At 35.2% G+C, this 20,888-nt stretch overlaps 3 protein-coding genes and 2 long non-coding RNA genes across 7 annotated transcripts; 3 read left to right on the top strand and 2 right to left on the bottom strand.

The window, feature by feature from the left end:
- The first annotated feature begins 1,086 nt into the window (after positions 1-1,086).
- Positions 1,087-7,588, top strand: LOC149708995 (uncharacterized). Its single transcript, XR_016381258.1, has 3 exons — positions 1,087-1,220; positions 1,627-1,673; positions 2,624-7,588. It is a non-coding gene; the product is annotated as an uncharacterized LOC149708995 (long non-coding RNA).
- On the top strand, positions 7,583-20,431 carry LOC149708991 (uncharacterized). Its single transcript, XR_016381257.1, has 5 exons — positions 7,583-7,663; positions 7,798-7,918; positions 7,983-8,208; positions 17,525-17,723; positions 17,793-20,431. It is a non-coding gene; the product is annotated as an uncharacterized LOC149708991 (long non-coding RNA).
- On the top strand, positions 8,429-10,524 carry LOC149708994 (uncharacterized). Of its 2 annotated transcripts, XM_089864426.1 has the most exons (4): positions 8,429-8,458; positions 8,527-8,568; positions 8,635-10,126; positions 10,209-10,392. In XM_089864426.1, the coding sequence occupies exons 1-4, from the start codon at positions 8,438-8,440 to the stop codon at positions 10,238-10,240; spliced, it is 1,587 nt and encodes a 528-aa protein (XP_089720552.1). In that variant the 5' UTR covers positions 8,429-8,437; the 3' UTR covers positions 10,241-10,392. The 2 variants fall into 2 exon arrangements, with proteins under 2 accessions (XP_089720552.1, XP_089720550.1); XM_089864424.1 differs by having other exon boundaries at positions 8,635-10,524.
- LOC149708993 (uncharacterized) lies at positions 10,517-11,814 on the bottom strand. Of its 2 annotated transcripts, none has more exons than XM_089864428.1 (5): positions 11,704-11,814; positions 11,411-11,635; positions 11,090-11,321; positions 10,974-11,029; positions 10,517-10,916 (listed from the first exon to the last, which is right to left on the bottom strand). In XM_089864428.1, exons 2-5 carry the CDS (start codon positions 11,519-11,521, stop codon positions 10,602-10,604), a joined length of 714 nt encoding a protein of 237 aa, XP_089720554.1. In that variant the 5' UTR covers positions 11,522-11,635; positions 11,704-11,814; the 3' UTR covers positions 10,517-10,601. The 2 variants fall into 2 exon arrangements, with proteins under 2 accessions (XP_089720554.1, XP_089720555.1); XM_089864429.1 differs by having other exon boundaries at positions 10,785-10,916; positions 10,978-11,029.
- Positions 12,535-14,808, bottom strand: LOC149708992 (uncharacterized). Its single transcript, XM_089864427.1, has 2 exons — positions 13,547-14,808; positions 12,535-13,453 (listed from the first exon to the last, which is right to left on the bottom strand). Exons 1-2 carry the CDS (start codon positions 14,601-14,603, stop codon positions 12,720-12,722), a joined length of 1,791 nt encoding a protein of 596 aa, XP_089720553.1. The 5' UTR covers positions 14,604-14,808; the 3' UTR covers positions 12,535-12,719.
- Positions 20,432-20,888: the final 457 nt, after the last annotated feature.

The raw sequence follows: 20,888 nt of genomic DNA, 5'->3' as shown, positions 1-20,888 counted from the left end.
TGGCCCTTAGGCCTAGGTGTCAACGAATATTTTCGACTCGAAATCTCTGAAAGAACATCTCCCTTAATTTCTGACAAACCTTTCCGAAACAGGATGTACTATATTTCCACGTGTTTAATATCAAGACGTTGCAAAAACGGTGAAGCTTATACACATTGCCATTGTATTAAGAAATGTTAAAATAACTGGGCACTTTGTTGATACACAAAACCATGGCACGAGCAAGGGGAGATAAGGATTCTACTTTATCAAGATTATTCGAAATTTTAAAGCACTCTTTTAATCTAGTCGCTAGTGGAAGGAAACGTAAATGATCTGCAATTTTTCTGGTATATCAAGGACATTTGATATTTCAAAGAGATCCCTGCTTAAAGGTAGGGGAAGTAAATTAATTTAATAGATTCACCTAATCCTACTGTACTTGGACGCAAAGGAAAAATTATTTCCTGGTACTCTTTAAGGTCCGTTGAGACTAAACTAAAACCTTTCTTTCATGTCGGTGAAGTAGCTTTTCTCGCTTAATTAGACACGTGTCAACGACTGCGTAAAAGATTCACCGCGGGTTCGGTTTGAAAATTTTCAGTTTCGTCGGGCAGTGTCTATAATTGGCACCACCTCGATAGCACCATTTATTTAGCCATAGCTTACTCGATCATGTCTTAATAACGCATGATCCAGTGAGCTATGCTTTAGCAGACGATATATGAAAATGTTTAGGATTCTAGGCAAAGTTGGTACAGTGAGCACAAATAGAAAGGAGAGTGAAAAAGAGAAGGGAGAAGGTAACTATAACGGCCGAACAACATGGCTCTCAGGCGCACAGCCGAAGAGCAAGACGTCACGTGATCCGTTGAGAAGGAAATTCAAAAAGAGTAAACACGAAAATACGGTTAGAGGCTCACAACTCAGCCGTAAAACTGCCCGAAACATAAACAAACTTCTCTGATTTTTTTCATCTCTGTTGCGCCGATTGCGCATGTGAGGCACGCTCTTTGAGAGGCGCAGCACTGGTAACGTTTTTGAAAGGGGGGGGGCTGAAGGAGAATTTGGTCTGTCCATTCTATTTGTGCTCACTGGTTGGCAGTATTTGTCATTTTAGATTCGGCTACTTTAGTATTCAAAAGTCTCTGCTTAAAAATCACCATGTGAGGCGCCTCGTTTTAAGTCGTCTGCTTACGTCTGAACAGCGAAATGAACATACCGAGCCGACTAACGAGAAAGTAAGATATTACTCGAGTCTGAATGGGCTTTTAGAATCGCAAAGTCCATCCATTGAAAAACGCTAGCATAAATAAAGCTTACGAACTTAGTGAGTAGAAATGTTGATACGAGTTAAAATGAAAAATCTCCTGTTAATTGTTAAAAGAAAAAGAATGAATAAAAAAATGTGTGTGCACGGTGAAGCTGGGCCGCCAAATGATTTAAAGGACTCTTGCCAGAGACTTGCACCGCAACTATCCATGACTAGTTTCGTAGCAATATTTATGATAGTGCGAAGATAAAGTTACTCCTTATTAAAAGAACAATGATTTATAATGGAGTATATGGCGTTCTAGCGGTCGCCCTCCTGGGTGCGTACACTGAGAGCGTTTGTTTCAAGACGGGTGGATTTTTTTCTTTTTTCAGGGTCTGGCAGCCGCAGCGAGAAATATCTCAAGAGATTTTACACGTGGGTAAGGATTCCTAAGCTCAGGTATCTTTTTTTCAAACCAAGGAGAATTTAATGGAAAGGGGAGGCAACCTGCATGGTGTTTGTGAAGGCTGTGAAAAATTATAACTTTTAACGTTGATTGGAAAATAGTTTGATGTAGTTCAGTTGTTAGGGTTGTTATTTTGTTGCCTTTGAGTCAATTAACACTTTGAAGAGGGCTTAATTTTGACTCTGGTGGGATGATTAAACAAAGGTTTGATGTTAGGGTAATCTTTTTGTTGCCATATAGTCAATTAGCTATTTGAAGAGGGTTGAATTTTGACACTGGTGGGATGATTTGAGAATGGTTCAGTTGTAAGGCCTAATTTTTGTTTCTTTTAGCAACTTGAGAAGGATAAATTATTTGTGCACTCACTGACTCATTACAGTTTTTGATTTTTCTGATTTCAGGATATTTTAATTAATATTTTTCTGGTTTCAGGATATTTCAATTAATATTTTTCTAGTTTCAGGATATTTCAATTAAACTTTTTCTGATTTCAGAATATTTCAATTAGTATTTTTCTGATTTCAGGATGTTTCAATTAAAATTTTTCTCGTTTCAGAATATTTCAATTAATGTTTCTGATTTCAGGGTATTTCAATTAAAAAATTCTGATTTCAGGGTATTTCAATTAAAAAATTCTGATTTCCTCATATTTTAATTAAAAGTTTTCTTGTTTCAGGATATTTCAATTTATATTGTCCTGGTTTCTGAAAATTTCAATTAAAAAGTTTCTGATTTCCTGATATTTCAATTAATATTTTTCGGATTTCCTGATATTTCAATTAATATTTTTCTGATTTCATGATATTTCAATTAATATTTTTCTGATTTCATGATATTTCAATTAATATTTTTCCTATTTCATGACGTATCAATTAATATTTTTCTGAAATCATGATATTTCAACTAATATTTTCTAATTTCAGCATTTTTCAAGATGGTGGCGGATTGGAAAAATCCTTTCTTAGATGGCCTACTACTTTAGAATGATGTTCATTGCAAATTATGAACCTTCTGGGTAAAGTAGTTTTGGCTGAGAGTTGATTATCATTCAGTCATTCGGGACTTTGACTTATATAGATATAGATTACTATCACGCTAGGGTAATTAAGTTATTCATGAATTTTTATTACCCTAAATTTGTTCCATCATTGTTCATGTTGTTCACACATTACTACGCATTATCTACTCACTTTATATAAGGTTGTTTTAAAGCACGAATTCATGAAAGCCCTATGGATCTGATCCTTCAAGCAACCGTTAACGTTTTAGGCTTAGCGGTCATAGTTGTAGGGAACAAATTGAGCCATTTTACTGTATACACTTTAAATCAGGTTTCACGTGAATATGAATCACGAGAGAGATTATGGTCACTTCATTAACAACGAGCAAGTTATTTCGAAGTATTTTCGTTTGTAGAATTTATTTCAACTTAAATTACGACGGTGTTTGACGTACCTTACCATCTACATTCGATTTGCGCGTCAAATACGAGATTATATAAAAAGGTGGTAGGTAACCTTATCGGGACACAAAAGGGGGCTGATACATTGCCGTCTCTGCGCTCTCTCATGATCCAAAAATCCTACAGCGCATGCGCAAAGAAGCGAGATGGAAGGCAGAGTTTTACCCTCGTGTCTTTCCCTCTTAGATACATCGAAATGGTCTATAGGAATAATGCAAAACGAACTAAGGCAGATTGGAATCGCTTTTCGACGATTCGAAACCCTCACTGGATCCCATAACTAGACACCTTCAAAACATTCATTCACTTCCAAAGTCCATCAGCTTGAGAGAAATGGTTCACAGTATACGGAAAGAATATTTGTTTCACGGTTAAAATGACTTCATTTATTTTTGTGCTATATTATTTGTAATGTATGTCCCGGTTACAACTTCGTATAGGCTTTTAGCCTCTGTGTTTGCCAGTAACATTAGTTAACGATATCAATATTATTATTATTATTATTTTTAAGTAATCACAAGAGATGGTTCAATTTAGTGGATTTTTTTTTACAAAATTTTCTTTTATGATTAATCTAACCGTTCATCTTACTCCTCCTGTACAACATCCTCCTTGTGTTTTCCCGCTGCTTAGGGCTAGCGCCCTTGAGTACGAATATAAGAAGAAGGGGCCTAAAGGCGGGGGTAAAAAGCAGACAGTGTACGGACGTAGTGGCTCTACACCAGGGTAAAAGAATTTTTCGATTATAAGAAAACGAAACGGCGCGCTTGTCAATGTGGTCAGCCGTGATGAACGACCGCGCGCCGAGAAGCGCGCAACCCAACGGGGCGTTTGACCTAGCCCGTGACCCGCTAACTTCCACTATTGGTGAACTACTGCCATTTTCTTTTGACCGAAAATACGGCTTCAAAATAAGCTTGTAAATAGATCAGATGCTTTGCCATCCCTAAAGGTAAAAGAGATAGAAATCTCGAATTTTCTTCTTTCGCGGGGATTTATAAGCGACATTGTGGTTGGGTTCCCTTCGCCTTACCTTCCTTCCTTCCGCCAGCAAGCAACTATATACCTTTTTTGTTTTTCTTATAAAATTGTGGGTCGAAATGGTGGATATCATACCGCTCCTAGGAAAAGTTAAGAAGAAATTTTCGTGGTACAAAGTTCCCAGGTCATACTCGGGTCAAACATACATCGATGTATTTTTATTTTTTACTTTTCGTTTTCGCTTTCGGAATTACTACGGTGTCTTCTTGAAAGTTGTTTATTGTCAAGGATATGTGCCGTTTTTTTTAAATTCAAGTTGAACTTTGGTGACAATGACAAATGCTAATACCACAGTAATGGTAAAATGTAAATAAATCAAGTTATATTGCTTGTCTAAAAACAATAACGACAACACATTAGGCAAATGTTTTAATTGCTAACCCTTTTCCAGATTTATTTCATTTTAATTTTAATCTTCAGTTTTAGATTTTTCGAGTTTGAAGCGCGAAATAACAGGTCATTTTATATTTCCGTTTTAAAACTTGCTAAATTTAAACAAGTGTCATATTTTGACGTTTGCGTTTTTGGTAAGTTTCGTCAAGTCTCTCTTATATCGTAGGATTTTTTTTAAAGTTATTAATTTTAGAATTAAAATTAGCCTTCTGGCTTGATAATTCAAACATTTTGTCAAGCTACTTCAGGTTTTATTTCTTCTTATACCTAACTCTAAATAAAAATATTTTTCGTGGAATATCTTCGATTTCTTTGAAATGCTTATAAAATTTAATTTTAAAAAAAATCGCAAAATATATAAATGCTGTTTATGGAGATGTTAAAAATATGATTGTCAAATATGGTTCTTTTTCTCGGTAAATTACTGCTGAATCATAAAACCAAAAAAAACTGATAATTTACCGGTCGCATTTTACCACGCAAAATTTAGTCTATACTATAAATCAATAGAACACTATACAAATTTTTTAGTATGGTAAATTTTGGTGATAAATACGCTATTTTATATTCGGAAATTTACCTTTCCAAGATAATTTTTTTTCTATTATAGCTAACTAATATATACTGTGTAAATTACCATGGTAAAATTACGACACATTAAAAGTCAAAAATTTACCAAGTGATTTTATAAATCAGTATTTTACTGGGATAATTTCCATGATGAATAGGTTATTTCGTAAATTGGTAATTTACTTTTCCACTATACTAGCTAATATATCGGGTAAATTACCATGGTAAAATTACGACATATTAAAAGTCAATAATTTACCAAGTGATAAATTACTCTATTTTATAAATCAGTATTATACTGGGAAAATTTCCATGATAAATACCCTATTTTATAAATTGGTAATTACCTTTCCACGATAATAGCTAATTATCATTAGATCTCGGCATTTTCTATCCATTATCCACAAATTGGTGGATAATCGATTATTTATAAGCAAATTTGTGGATTATAATACGATTTAACATGTAAGTTCTGTGGATAATTTTCGGGTATGGATAAAGATAAAATAAAGTGGATAATTGATAGATAATGCCGAGCTCTAATTATCATGGTAAAATTATGGTATGTTAAAAATCGATAACATACAGCAGTGTTTGGTAAGTTAGCAAAACACATTTCTAGCTCTTTACTATATTAAGTCAACAACATTGCAATTCCAATCAACGAAAATGTCATCCGCTTTCAAGTGTTAATAGGAAAATAACGTGTATACATAAATGCATTTTTTTGTAGTAGAATACGATATGTCTAGATTTTTAGCGACATTCCAAATGCTTCCCGGAAATTCCAGCGAATTAAAATATTTGAAGCGCACATGCTATATCTTAAGGTGCCTTAACTCCTTAAACGCATTTCTATTGGTCTAAGAATGACGCTTAACCTCTGGCAACGTAAGGCTTAGAAAGTCACTGTAGCGTCTTTAAAGTATATGGAGCAGCCGTTATTACGGACCTTGGCTGCGAGTAACGAGGTAAAAACCGTCATTCCAAAAAGAAAAATCCTAAGTTATGTCTTAGAAATTTCGAATAAATCCCTTTTTGGTCTCGACGCTTATGACATTTCCAATTTCAAAAAGGTTGTATGTCTGGTAGTACACCTTTTTTTTTCAACGAAACATTGCAGACTCAGCCCTGAGGAAGAATGTAGGCCTACGTAACGTATTTCCCAAAAAAGTTCTTTTTAACTGATTTTAATATTTCTTGGACATAGACCTTTTCCAAAAGTCGGGACACCCCTTAAATAGAGTCTGGTGCTTGAGCACCTGGTTGTTTTTTTTTTTCAAAACGAAACATCCGGTATGAGTAGACGACAAAGACGTTAGATATGACTTGAAGCAAAAGGACTGGTAACGTTAAAGCCCAATCTAATGTCTTCGTAGCCACATACCGAATGTTCCGGTTTAAACTTAGGTTAGGCAGACGACAATGTTCCCTTTTCGAAAACAGATATTTGCAGTTTTAAATTTTCGTCAAAACCCTTTCGTTACGATGTCTTCGTAGCCACATACCGGATGTTCCGTTTAAACTTAGGTTAGGCAGACGACAATGCTCCCCCTTCGAAAACAGATATTTGCAGTTTTAAATTTTCGTCAAAACCCTTTCGTTACGATAACGATTTATTAAAAACAATTAACACCAAAATGTCTTGGAAATATATTCGTACATCCTCTAAGGGCTCTAACAAAATATATTCGATAGATACTCTAGGGCCCCAATATTGTCTAATTAAACATTAATTTATGATGGCAGATTGTTGGCGGCCATTGGAAAACGTCTGTTCAAGAAAAAATTCAGATATCCGGTGAATACTAGAAAAATATCTTATCGAAAATCGCCTAATAAATCCTTTTTGGTTTTTTGTTTCAACATTGTTACATAGACACTTAAATTAAGGTATATTTTTATTTATCAAGTTTGAGAGATTTAGTTTTATACCATTATACATGCAAATTTTACATGGAGCGGTTTAATCGGTGTGATAATTTCCTTAAATATGCTTTATGGTGGCAGATTGCTACCATACAGCCAATTATGAACTGAACTTTGGCCTGTCCTACAGTAGCCCCTTCTAGATCTTGCAGCGAGCATCCTGCGTCCGCCAAGCAAGTTACGGTTTTACCTTTAGTATTATAATTACACCCTTTCGATGGTAACTACGGGGTAAGCAACCCTTAGTATCGACACATACAAAAGGGGGTCTCCCAAGCCTACAGCGCAGGCGCCAAAAAGCAGAATGGAAGGCAAAGTTCCACCCCCGTGTCTTTGCCCTTTTTTTACATCGAAAGGGTCTATATACTAAAATTTACGTCAAAGCGCAATTTTTTGGGAAAATAATTGGGTAACGCATCAAGTTGTTACATAGATGGCGCTTTTCCCAACTACCTATCTTCGATAAGCGAAAACATGATGTGTTCTCCATTACTTTTCCCGAACAGTAGAATTTTACGTCAGTTCTACACTTCCTCATAAAAAATCGACCATCTGGAAAGAAATTAAAGTAAGTTATTGTTTAATATACTTCAGACGAATTGAGGTTTATTCATTGTGCATGCTCGAAGTCTACCATGACCGAGGCTGAAGGTCTGCTGGTTCAAAGTGCTAATTCTACGTTTATTTATTTTTTTTTTTCAGATTAATTTTGGAATGTAAAACACTTTTAATGCATGCAACAATGAATTGCCATTCAATAAAACTACGCAATATTAATGTCTACGTGTGTAAGAGTAATTCTTAAACACAGTAACAAGAAAAAGTATTTATACGACAAATTGATACAATTAATCAAATATTAAGGTGTTAAAATCTAAACGCAACAGTAGTGTAAAGCCTTCAATAGACTTGTGGTGGTAAAGAGGGGCGTAGAATGTGAATCCCACCCTCTGGACGCCCTCTTGTAAGAGGGGATACTGTACGTGACCAGTAGGGGGATGACACTGAGCTAAGAGATAGACGGGTATGCCGTTTACCTACGTAGTACTGCCATTACTGTATTGTGATGGCCAGAAAACGTTGAAGAAGTTCAAGAATTCCGGCATGAACAGAGTAAGTCTGACCAAGAAGGAATTTACTATAAGAAGACATATATTCATCTCCGGTGTGCGCGTGATAGTCGACAATCCCCCCCTTCATGGGTGGGGGAGGGCGGAGTAGGAGGCGGGACTTAATATTTTATTTTGACTCTGTTTTCTAACTTCCGTTTTTAAACGTCGTCTGCAAATTAGTCTGTTCTCTTCTAGCTTAGGCTTAGTACCAACAGGGTGGTTGTAAAAAGATGGATGCTGGTAAAAAAAAGGTATGCTAATTAATTTAATTAATTTAATTTAGTTAAAGAATTCAGTTAACCTCAATGTTTAATCTTAGAAACGTCAGTGCTCCACGAATTCCAAGAAATTGGAAGAAATGGTAATGTTTTTTTGTTTCTTTAGACGATTCTATTAGATTTATTGAATTATTTTTTTGGTTTCAAAGGAAAAACAAAAGCAAGAAAAGATACAGCTACGAATGGAACGGGAGAGAAAACTTAAAGAAGCTCGCGATTTAAAAGCAAAACAAAAGGAAAATGAGAAATTAGAACGGGAAAAAAAGAAAATTGAGCTGAAGGAGAAAAGGTTGAAGGAATTGGAAGAAAAACAACTGAAAAAGCAGGAAGAAAAGTTGCGACTAAAACAGGAAAAGAAGGAGAAAGTGGAACAGAAACGACTCCAGAAAACCACTGTAAAACCAAAGCAAAAGCGCAGCAAGAAAGTTTCAGAAGAAAGCAAGAAAAAGAGTGGAAGAGTAGTGAAGAATACAAGGGTTGTTAATGTCAGTGATATCGCGTTGAATCTTAAATCCTTAACTGAAGAAGCTATAAGAACAAGCATTCTAAGTAAAATCAAGACCTTTCCCAATATTTCACAACCTATAGTAGATTATTTGTCAACGCCAACAGAAAATGCAGAATCATTCCTTTTCAAAATGTGGAAAATATTGTTAATATTTTTTGAAGATGATTCCAAACCGAACGTAATTAATAGCAATTGCTTTTTATTAAGGAAATGGCATGAATTGCTTGATATTATAAATAAAAATGTTTATGCTATTTGTGGCATAGTAGTCACAAACAAATTATGCATTTCCAACGATAGCATTCAAGATCTGACATCAGTGATTTTTAAAGTTCTAAAAGTAAACCAGGCCATCCTCTACGAGAGAGAAAATTTAACGGTTGAAACTGTATCTCAAGTAGAGAGTTGGCTGCATTTATTTATTAAAGTCACAAATGCCCTTTCCAAGGCTATATATGAACATTTCACCAATAAAATACTAGGCGCCAAAAACCAACCCAAAACTGTGATAACAAATGACCCCCAATCAAGACCGTCAACTAATCCATTCCTTGATACAAGATTAGTCTCACTAGCAGGAGGTGTGATGGGCAAAATCGCAAAGCTCCACAAAAAGAAGGAAAATAGCAAATTCCCTAAACAAAAACACCAGGCTTGGGCATTCTCAGTTATAAATGCGGCAATTAGAATGAAACCGCATGAGCAGGATAAGCTTCCTCCCGGCTTACGAAGGAGAAATAAAGGGAACTTATATTTTCTGAACAAAAATTTCGAATATTTTCTTAAATCATTTGAAGAAATTGCAAGCTCTGTTATTACGGAGGAAAATTATAAAGCGCAAGGAAAAGAATTTGCTAAACTCGGAAAACCTAACTTTTTGGATAACCAAATTTTGAAAAACCAATTAGTCACAATTATAAACGATCAACTGGGCCCAAATACATCAGTCAAAAGAAAGGATCAGGAAGAATACGCAACAATATTTTTAAGAAAAATGACTAATGCAAGGTTTGGAGATTTTATTCGCTTGCACTGTGAAAATGATAAAGGAGGCTTGCTTTTAAGAGATACCTTGAAAAGTTTTCCAAGTAAAAAGAAGAAAGGCAAAGAAACCAAACCAAACTCAAGCAAACGTAACAAAAACACGATTAAAATATCTGAAGAATTACCTTCTAACTGTGAAGATATTTTTAATGAATTTGATGATTTTGATAGTGATTTTCAGTCCGAATTGGAAAATTTCCTAGAGCAATATGACACAACTAATATTCCTAATATTGAGTCAACACCCAAGTCTAAATCAAAATATGACACAACTACTGTTCCTAATATGGACTCAACACCCAAGTCAAAATCTAAAGCTCGACGAAGAATCTTGATTAATTCAAGAAGAGATATACCAATAGGTATATCTCGTCTTGATTAATTATATGTGATATTTTTAGCAATTTAGTGATAAACATTACGACTGTGATATGTTCAAAATACGTCACTTGTTCAGATTTTTTAATAAAAGAAACTAATTTCCCAAGTATCTTTTTTATTTTGAGTCCCAATTGGATGGATATACAAAATTGCTTGAAGTTGATTCTTCTTGCTAAAATACATTTAAATACTTTTTGTCTTTAGTTTTCTTAATCGTTTTAAGTTGGTTGTCACAATTGAAAGGGGAGCATCGCGGTAGTCATCGCGTTTAAACTTTCTGCCTCCCACTGCAGACTTCATTTTACGATTTCTCACAGCGAAGTTATAATTTATTCCTGACAATTTTCCTGCCATAGAAAATCTAAACTGCGAAAAAAGTGTTTCCACTGCGCTTCCATTTATCCATCCAGGGCAGATGAAATATCCTGGGTTATCATTAATAAAGGTATCCACTAACCCAATGAAACCATAAACCATTATCCTCAGTCTATCCCAAGTCTGAAATAAGAAAAAAAAAATAATTGTAACATCTTGTCTTTGAATTTTAAATCATACCTGCCAAGATAGGAATAGCCGTTGGGATTCCGTAGTTTCCAATCCAGGATAGGTAGCTGGAAAAGTTAGTTTCATTATATGAAAAACGTGTAAAGAGCTTTTTACTTTTTACGTACCCACAAGGCTATTTAACCAATTTACAAAATATTGGAATCCAGCCTTTATATTCTGAAGACATTGGTGACCCATATCACGAACAAAGCCATCATTAAATAAAATACCGTTTTCAAACAATTGACTGCAAGCGTACAGAAAGTTGTAAGTTTCGAGAATTTCGTCAGAATTAGGTGGTTTTGGGTCATTAGTCGGCAAAGCCATCTCATATAGTGCTGCCAATACTTCCTCTTGCTATTGTAACAAAATTAAATGATTTTGATTTTTTTTCTTATTGAGAGGAACCTCATTCTAGCCATTAATAATTTTTAGAACTGTATTACCTGCATCACCTTTGCCGGTTTGACGTTTAGTCGCGTCCACGGATCTCTGTAAACATATCGTTTCTGAAGACCTTTTACCAATGATGGTAAATTTTTCTCTTTCCGTTTCATGTTTACGTCGTATAATTGAAGAATAGCATTCCATCCAAATTCCACGTTATTTATTGAAAATAACCTAGTTGAGTTTGGTTTGGACTGATACAACGCAGCAATGAGGTTTTTCAGCTATTGAAAAAAACAAAAAATGCGTTATTTAATTGAAACAATCAATGATAAATATTAAATAAGCTAACCTCATGAGAAGGACAAATTATCCAATATATATCGTGGAATGGCCAAAATGGATTTGGGAAGCTGACTGGTATTTCATGTTCATTTGTATTGGCATAAGTGAATCATATTACAGCTCCCTATAAGTACTGGACGTAGGTTGTGCTTTTGTAAACAGCGTTTTCTTCCAAGACATCCAAGCCCGCCATCTGTAGCTCAGTTTTACAAGTATAGTTTTCCCATTAACCCGGATCTTGAGTTAGGTTAACATACGGAAGTTCCGGTTGATGATAATGGCTGTCAGACCGCCGTCAGTGTCGTGATTTGTGTGAAGCTTATTATCGTGTTGTAATTTTTATTTAGAATGGCTTATGTTAGGATCAATGTAACTAATTGCAATCGTCGCATGCCCAAATGAAAGACACTTCTGAACACGATCTATGCGATATTAAAAGCACTTAACCGTAAGCAACTAAAAAAACGTTTTGTAAAACTGAAAAATGTTGACCAGCATCTTTCGCAAACGGAAAACGTTCTACCATTGAAAAAATTTGTCACACTTACAAAAGGAAAACAAATTTCTATGTCGACGAACACAACCTTTAATTAGTTATAAATCGGTCCAACTATCCCCGCTAAAAACCTTTAAATCGGTGGAAGCAGAGGACACTTGGTGGAAGCTCAGTGCTGTATTAAGTATGCATGAAAAATATTCTAGCATGATGAGGGCTATTTTGATAATTTGAGTTCATATTAATTTCCTTTTCAACACAAGCGTTTAAAAAATACCTAGAGACCGCCAATTATTAAAAAAAAGTGGACTTCTACTATTATATTCAGAACCCAACACTTTGTATGGAACAACTTGTTTCCTTCCGCGCTCTTCTCTCTCAAACCTTTCCTCATTGGCTACCAGCGTACCACTTACTTCCGTTTCCTTCGCCCGCTTATTAAAAATTTCTTTCGCGCCAAAATCATTCCTCTGGTTTAGTTCACAAATTCGCCGCTGCGTTTCGCATATACCGTTTTCTCTTCAGTGCTAGGAGACAATGCTGATGCACGGCGATGTTATATCGTCCAGTACTTCTAGGGAGCTGTAATATGATCCACTTCTGGTATTGGAAAATCCGAAACTTCCTCTATGATTGACTGTAGTTTTCATGACACCAAGATTAGTGGATGCTCCATCACAAACCAGGCCCCGAACATGAAAGTCATGCATTTCAAAAAGAGCGATGACATCCATTAAGACTCCATATAGCAGGTTTTGCTTGATATTGCCAGCTGACGATATGTATGGCCCTAAAATATCAAATCTATTCGAAATATCTCTCCAAAGAAATTGGAGCATGTATTCAGTCTTCTTTGGAGTTTCATCATTCAAGAATGAGTAAACGTCATGAAGAGAACTCATCTCCTTAAGGGTCATGGCTAAACCCATAAGTTCATTATTTGTAGAATTCCACAAAACCTTCCCAATCACTTTAACTTCGTCGAAGATCAAGATTCCCTCCCCTAAAGGAGGTTGATGTCCAAGTTGTAATTTCTCAATTTTCATTTTTTCATACAAAATCTTTTGTTCAGATATGTAATTGTCTGATAGTCCTGGTCTTTCCAAGTTTGCCCTTGTAAACTCCTTCAGGGAAGTCTCACTTGGAAGTTGTAATAAATTGAAGCTTTTCAATGCCTTGAACGCTGCTGGGCTTCGAACGTACACCGCTAAAGCCAAGCGGTAGGTAATCATCGACCATCTGTTTCGCTTTGACCCAGTTTCTAAGTGTATATTTTGGAGATTTAATCAAAATTAGAATTCATTTTAGGGTTAAACATTTCTTTAAACTGGAATAAAACACTACAATAATTTACCATTTTTGTCTTGATCTTTTAAAAAGTTCTTCTTGTCTGTTTCATGTTGGGCCTGACGATCCTTTTTCCAGGCTGTTCTTAAGGCTAATTTTGTTTGCAAATCTGGTGCAGTGTTTATAACATCATTTAGTTTATCCGGAAATTTAGTCGATATTAAATCTACTATTTCGTTAAGTTCATTAGACTGAGTGTTATTTAACACAAGTGTCATTTTAGACAGTTTTTGTCGCAAGACTTTCAAATTTCGACCCAAATTTTGACGTTCTCTTCGAATGTTAGCAATTCTTTTCTTTCGGCTTCTCGGAGTGAGTTTTGAAATAGCGTATCTTGACTGACAATCTGTTTTCAATACCTTAGCTGGCCCTTTCTCTATTTCGTTTTCAGCTTTTCGTTTTACAGCATTTCGTTTATCACGATCCATGGAGCCTAGCAGCCACCGTTTACATTTTTTACAACGTGGAATGTTAAGTTTACCCACTGAAGTTTCGTTTAATTTTGGTATACATCGTTTCAAAATTCCTTCACATTTATTGGACACATACTTTGTATACGGGTATTTGAAGCAAGATATAAACGGTGAATGACTTTTTAATGCTATTTCATCTTTAGAAAACCCACAACAGATTTGATAATTTCCGCCATCAATCTCTTTTACCTTTTCTAGCATATCCAATAAATCTACTGATAAGTGCCACGTATTTTCACTTTCATTAAACGAGAACGAATTAGAAATATTTTTTAGTTCTCTATGATGCAGCTGAAGTGAAGACTTAAACGTCTCTAACGATATCACAATTCTAAGCGGCTTCAGAGTGACATTCAACTCACAAAATTCCCTGGAATTCGTGAAGCCTTGGTTTGGTTTTTCGAACTCGCTTACGAAATCATAAGGATAGTACACGTGATTTTTTTTAGAAATAATTATGGAACGGTTTCCACGTAGGGACACGTATTCCAAATCCAGCGAATTTGGTTCATAATTGTTAACTAGCTGCTTAATGGCAATTAAAAATAATTCCCGTACCGTTTCAGCACCGGGGGCAGCGGCAGCCTCCATGTTTTTTGTTTACTACTTTGCCCGAGTTTTTTTTTCTCTAGTCGGAAATACGTCATTTGCGTAATTCTCGTCTGTATGACGTACCCCCACGGAATCCAATGGGAAAGCGCGGATAAATGACAGATATGAAAGGGGTGGGGCTTATTTGTCCACTTACACCGGCGTAAGGGTAGAAGCCTAAAATCTGATTAATATGTGTCTTCTTATAGTAAATTCCTTCTTGGTCTGACGCTCTTTCCTTATTCGAGATGGTAGTGGAAGAGGCACAGCATTAGCTACGAATTGCTCGGCCCCACGAAATTGCAAGTGACCATTATAATTGTGGAAATTATTTATTCTGCAACAAATTGGATTTCGCGTATCTGATCTTCACAGACACACAGAAACAAACCACAAGAGACAACCAAATACTTGGTTTGTAAAATCGAAATGTTATTTAACCACACGTAGATAAAAATTGGAGTTACGGCATTTTTGGTTTTAGGCAATGTTAAATAGATATTTTTTTCTTCTCTTGAAAAAACATGACCTCCCAAAATCATAAGCTGTATATCACGTGATAAATTTAATCGCGTCGTTTTGAAGTGGCAGTCGCTTTGCGAAAGAAAAGGCTCAGTCGAGACTCGTAGCTTAGAATCAATCGCCAGATGTCAGTGACGCAACGACGGTTCTTTGTTAGCGGATTTAGGGTAAACCTTTTCAAACCATTTTACCTCGCGTCGACTAATCCTGTTTAATGCAAAACCTATAACTTTATTTTTTCCCTTTTCTCCACGCTCTTTATATTCTCCTTTCTTTTCTTCAATAGCGGAACTCTCCGTATAAATATATTTTTTTCATATTATCGGTTTATAAAATTTATGTCTGTTGCGTTCGTAGATACAATATGATATATCCAGACGCTCATTAAAGACGAAAATATTACTCGAAAGAACATACAAAATTACAATTTGAAACTATGTGTCTGTAACTACAATAATAATGAAGATACGAGCTATTAAGTTGAACGGATACGCCGGGCAAGAACTTTTGCTTTTTTTGATTCGAAAGGGCGTGTAAAGTAACGAATACATCAATTGAAACCATGTTTCTATTTGCAATATTAAAGAAGATACAGATAATGAAGTTTCCGTAATGGACACTAGGCGTTAAGCTTAGTTCCCACTTGGCCGAAAACACTGCGTTAAGTACCTCTGCGGTTAAACATCTTCCGCAGAACGCGCCGAAATAGAATTGGTTTTCTATTTTTTACGCAGAGGCCGACGTAAAACTATTTTGATAACCAATCAAAATTCATTTCGGGATGAACCCTCTATTGACGTCATAATAGGAGAGTATTTTATCCCCGTTTTGGGGTTTTTTTTAAACTCGCCAATCGCCATTGCCACATAGACATTTGCATATGCTATGAACTTTTGAGTCTCAACTCTCTAAACGTATTTGATCGCGAGTCGCTTTGCCGTGTTTGTATTTAGCAAACCTTTGAGTTTGAATCTCTCTTACCTTCATTTGGTAGTAGTAAGCTCCCTAATTAAGATACCATCAACTGAAAAGCCAAGGCCAAGGCTCCTAGTCCCAATTTCAACTCGTGCCACGTGACTACCGGTAGACCACCCTTTTTGGTCTGAATTCGGTCGTATGTGTGAACCGAACTAAAATCTTGCCGTCGAAGGCCTGCGTAAAAGCCGATTTTTTGACGCATCGCTAAATTTTTCGGTCGTCATTTTCTGTCAAGTGGGAACCTAGCTTATGGCATCTCCGCTTAGCACTGGAGACTATTCCTATTGTGCGAATCCGTCACGTGGTACTAGTTGCCCTATAACAGGTTAAACCCCAGTGCTTCTTAGAGATGCCTTACACGTATATTTTAATTCCCACCCTATTCTTAATTATCCTTTTTTGTTTTATGACATTTTCACTTCATACATGATCTTCGATTTTTTCTGACGTAATCAACTTAACAAAATTTAAACATCCTTCCTCGTTTCTAAACTCACTGCTTTCATTTATATATCAAAAATAGCGTGTGAAACCAAACCACGATAGAAGGATATACACCATCTACACACCCGTCAATTTATCAACCAGAAATATTAACATAAATTTAATTTTAACTCCTGTTAACTACTGTATGTCTAGCACTGAGACAGAATTGCTCGTGGTCATTCAATTATTTCCAGAAACCATTCCCATGCTTACTGTCACAATTTTTAATCCACGTTGATTTTAGAAAGGTAGGTAGTAGGTGATTTTTCTGTGTGTCTGTTTAGAGTGGATGCACGAAATTCGTTGGCACGGAACTGCAGCTCGGAGCTGCGCAAAAAAATAAACGCTACCAAATTTGAACTCGTATCGTGAAAGAAATAATTTGTCGAATTATAGCGCTCATGGGCTTAAGCCTTTTATGGTGTCGTGCGATTATTGGCACCTCCTCCACTGCCAGTTTTGAATAGAGAAATAGTAGTTACACTTATTCTGTTGAACCAGTAATTCGGTTCAACGTTTTCTGACACCTTAAGACTTTATAATGGTGTGCGAAGTTTACTGGCTAGAAGGATTTATACCATTTATACAATTAGCCAGGCCACTTAGTGTAAAAAGTATGAATATTCATAGCTTGAAAACTATGTAATATAATTTTAATTGAATAATTATCCGGATTGGAACTAATTTCTCGGAAACGTCGCTTATGTAGTCGATATACCTTTCCAATAATCGGTTCTTAACGTTGACTTGGTGTCAATTTTCTATTTATTTTCAATCCTAAATTTCATCAAAACCTTTCAGGTTTAACATTATGAGTTAGCAATTTTTGTGTAATTGCGCAATGGCCGAATAGGACAGGCTAATAACACATTACATTTACTGCTCTGGGGTGCTCTCGGAGTGCCCTGAATTTTTTTTCCGTTTATAATTTGTAGATCTATGTAAACTCCGTTTACTGAACGCTCGCACTTCATCTGAATCCAGAACAGTACGGATCGCTCAATAAATCTGAAGAGACATTTTGTCAAAAAAAAAAAAAAATTAACATTGAAGCAGCCTCGAAGATGATACGCATTTTGTTACCAGAGCAACTTATGAACGATTTTTGACGAAAAAGAGCAAATCTCAGTACAGGTAATTGGAATACTTCATTACACACGCAGATTTTAATATTACGTATTCGTAATTTTACTTGTGTCATAGTCATGCTGAACGAAGCAAGAGTGTATGTACTATATCTGTTTAGAGCGCGTTTTGAATTTTATCATTGGAGGCACCTGACGTGTCCTTGGAACATCAAAGAAACGTTTCGAGCTAAAAACTGTCGAAAATATTTCAATTGCGACTAAGATGTTGTCCATATAGAAAAATTTTTAAGATTTCTTTGAAAGAGAGGAAAAAATGTTCGACTCCGGCTGGCTCTCTTTCTTGAGAAAAAACGAACGATTATAAAAAATCTGGGGATATAAATTCTGTAGGGGGAAAGGAAAGACATTGAGCTCACTAGTGACATGACAGCCGCTTACATTGGGAAATTTTGGAAAGTATTCATCCCCAGACATGCCTTTCTATTAAAGGTCTCGGAATCAGGCAGGCTCGCGTGAGGCCTTCATACATCTTCATTTTATAATCTAAGATTTGTCCGCTAAGTCACCGCGCGTGGATTCCACTTACGGCGGTCTATGTAAGGTCGACTAACTTCTTTTTATTAAATGTTTCATTATATAAAAATAAATTTTCACTAGTGTATAAAAAGCAAAGACAGAAATATATATAGGCGAGTTATCACTCCATTTAAATAAATATTTCCAAGAACAAGCTAGATAGATACCGGTTTTGAAGGGGCCTATACATACTGTATACTATAGACAAACCGCGAAAATGATTGCTTTGGGTGTGTAAAGAGAATGTAGCCTATTTTCAAGTGTATCAAGTATAAACATAAACCGGTAACATTGTATATAAGTATGGGTCTAATAGCAATAAAACTGCTGCGTCATTTTCGTTCAAAGGTTTTTCTTGGAAGTGTATCAAGTTTAACCATAACCCAATAATGCCCTATGTATATGTCTGCCGTTGGAATTCATTGAATCAGAAATGTCTTTGCGAGACTATGGCGCCATCTATGTTTAAAGGTTGCTACAAACCGAAACAAGATAGAATTATGGCCTACTGTGAGTAGGTTACAGGTATAATTGAGGCCACAGTGAGACATGATTTCTGTTTCCGGCCAATTCCGACCCACCTCTAAATAGGCTTTCTACCCATACTTATCGTAGAAGTATACTATACGTCTGCAACATTTTTCAGTCGACCCATCTTAATCTTTTGTCTGTTAGTAACGCTCTGACGGCGTTTATGATCAGTAGGTTTAAAAAGAGCAAATTTCATTTAATAAGGTTACATCACCTCAAACCTAACCCACAGTTATTGGGGGTTTCAAGAATAATGAAATGGAAACAAAAAACTCATGCCATTTGGTGCAGTAGTTATAGTAATTAAATTCAATTTAAATAAAAAAATTGAAGACACAGTAAAACAAACTTTATTCAAAGAACTGAATTCATGTCAATTCTACAGTTTCAGTAGCAGGTATGGTGTTATAATTAGAGTATCTATAGACTAATATTGACGTAAAAGTTATATTTTTGGGGATAAGGAATGTTAAACGCATCATGTTTCTGTTTATTGGCTATAGGTGACTCTATTAGTGTCCCCAACTCAGTCGTGAATCTGTTTCGTAGAACAAAATGAGTCAAGGATGATGCCATGCGAATATAAACCGTTTAAAATAGCGCCTCCTATCGCCACTAATCGGAAACATGATGCCTTTCTCAAAGAAAAAAAAGGACTTTGGCGTCATTTTTGGATTGTTGACCCAACTCGGCCTATAGATACTCTAGTTCTGATTGTTTTTTTTATTATTTTTACTGGTTATTTTTGACCAAGTATGAATTAAAGATTTCATACTTTTCATCTTGTTTAAAGCAAGATTATAGACTTATCTTGGAATTAAATTTTGATACTATTTCTCGGTTTTCCCAACATAATATCTGAAAAATTTAAGGACCATTTAACGTTCATGGATGATACAACAATAAATCAATAACACTTGCATTTTAAACTAACAATAAATCAATAACACTTGCATTTTAAACTAACAATAAATCAATAACACTTGCATTTTAAACTAACAATAAATCAATAACACTCACATTTTAAACTAACAATAAATCAATAACACTTGCATTTAAACTAACAAAATTGATCAAAAATGACAGCTAATTATCATGTACCACTGGAAAGGTATTTTTTATAATCTTTGGAATTCACTGTTTACCACAAACAAGAGTTAATTAAGTGATATCAGGAGTTCATTACATAGGGAGTGTCTGAGTGTGAGTTTCTATGAGCGTTGATTTTTATCTGTTACCAGTGAAAATTTTCCAAACGTAAGCATGGATGAAATTATATCCAGATCAAAATCAAGACGTGAGATTGTAAGGGTGACATTTATTAAAAATTTATCTCAAACCCTGAACTGTGGGAGGAAAGTAATGTGAACTTCGATGGGATTATATACTTCTGCTAACGGGTGAATTCAATTTACTAATGTAAGCGATAAAAAACCAATTAATGCCAAATATAAAAAATAAATTCGTATTTAATTTTACAAACTTAATAGTAGGCTATAAATGGACCTTTGTAATTCCCTTAAAAATTAATGGTCTACTACTGCTAAGAGATTCTTTGGCTATGTAATTTTGATAAGAGTTAACAGTCTGAGCGTTTCTTATGTGAAAACGTGTCCATTAATGATCCTGACTTACTGACAATAAACGAATTTAATTGAACTAATTTTGAGGCTTTTAATTGACGGGACTTACACGTGCTTAGTAATACCTCAAAAGCCTTAAAATTATCTATCAATTTTAAAAAAAAGAATAGGTTGAAACTCATCGAAGTTATTTCTTAAAGAATATTTTTACATTTCTGGCCAACATATTTCAAGACAGAAAAATATTTCTTAATGCGTGCGTACTACTTAAGAGGTAAGTCCCTGGCCAATTGTTTAACCAAGTAAATTTCAATGAAACGGTTGGAATAATTGGGCATAGATTAATTGCGAAATGACTTAAATTATAATGTTAAGTATATGGGCTAATTAATTTATTGTTTTAATGATAGCATCCAAAATTTCAAAATGAATGGTTTTATGTGTATTTTGACACTCATTTCTCAATTAACTTTAATTAAAAAGCTACATCGATCAAATTTATAATTTCCTTAAATTTTAAA

The sequence above is a fragment of the Phalangium opilio genome, unplaced genomic scaffold (assembly GCF_054372755.1).
Source record: "Phalangium opilio isolate 3A_F unplaced genomic scaffold, DU_Popi_V2 ptg000013l_1, whole genome shotgun sequence".
In the NCBI taxonomy this organism is placed as follows: domain Eukaryota; kingdom Metazoa; phylum Arthropoda; class Arachnida; order Opiliones; family Phalangiidae; genus Phalangium; species Phalangium opilio.
This window is presented reverse-complemented; position numbering and strand designations above follow the sequence as displayed.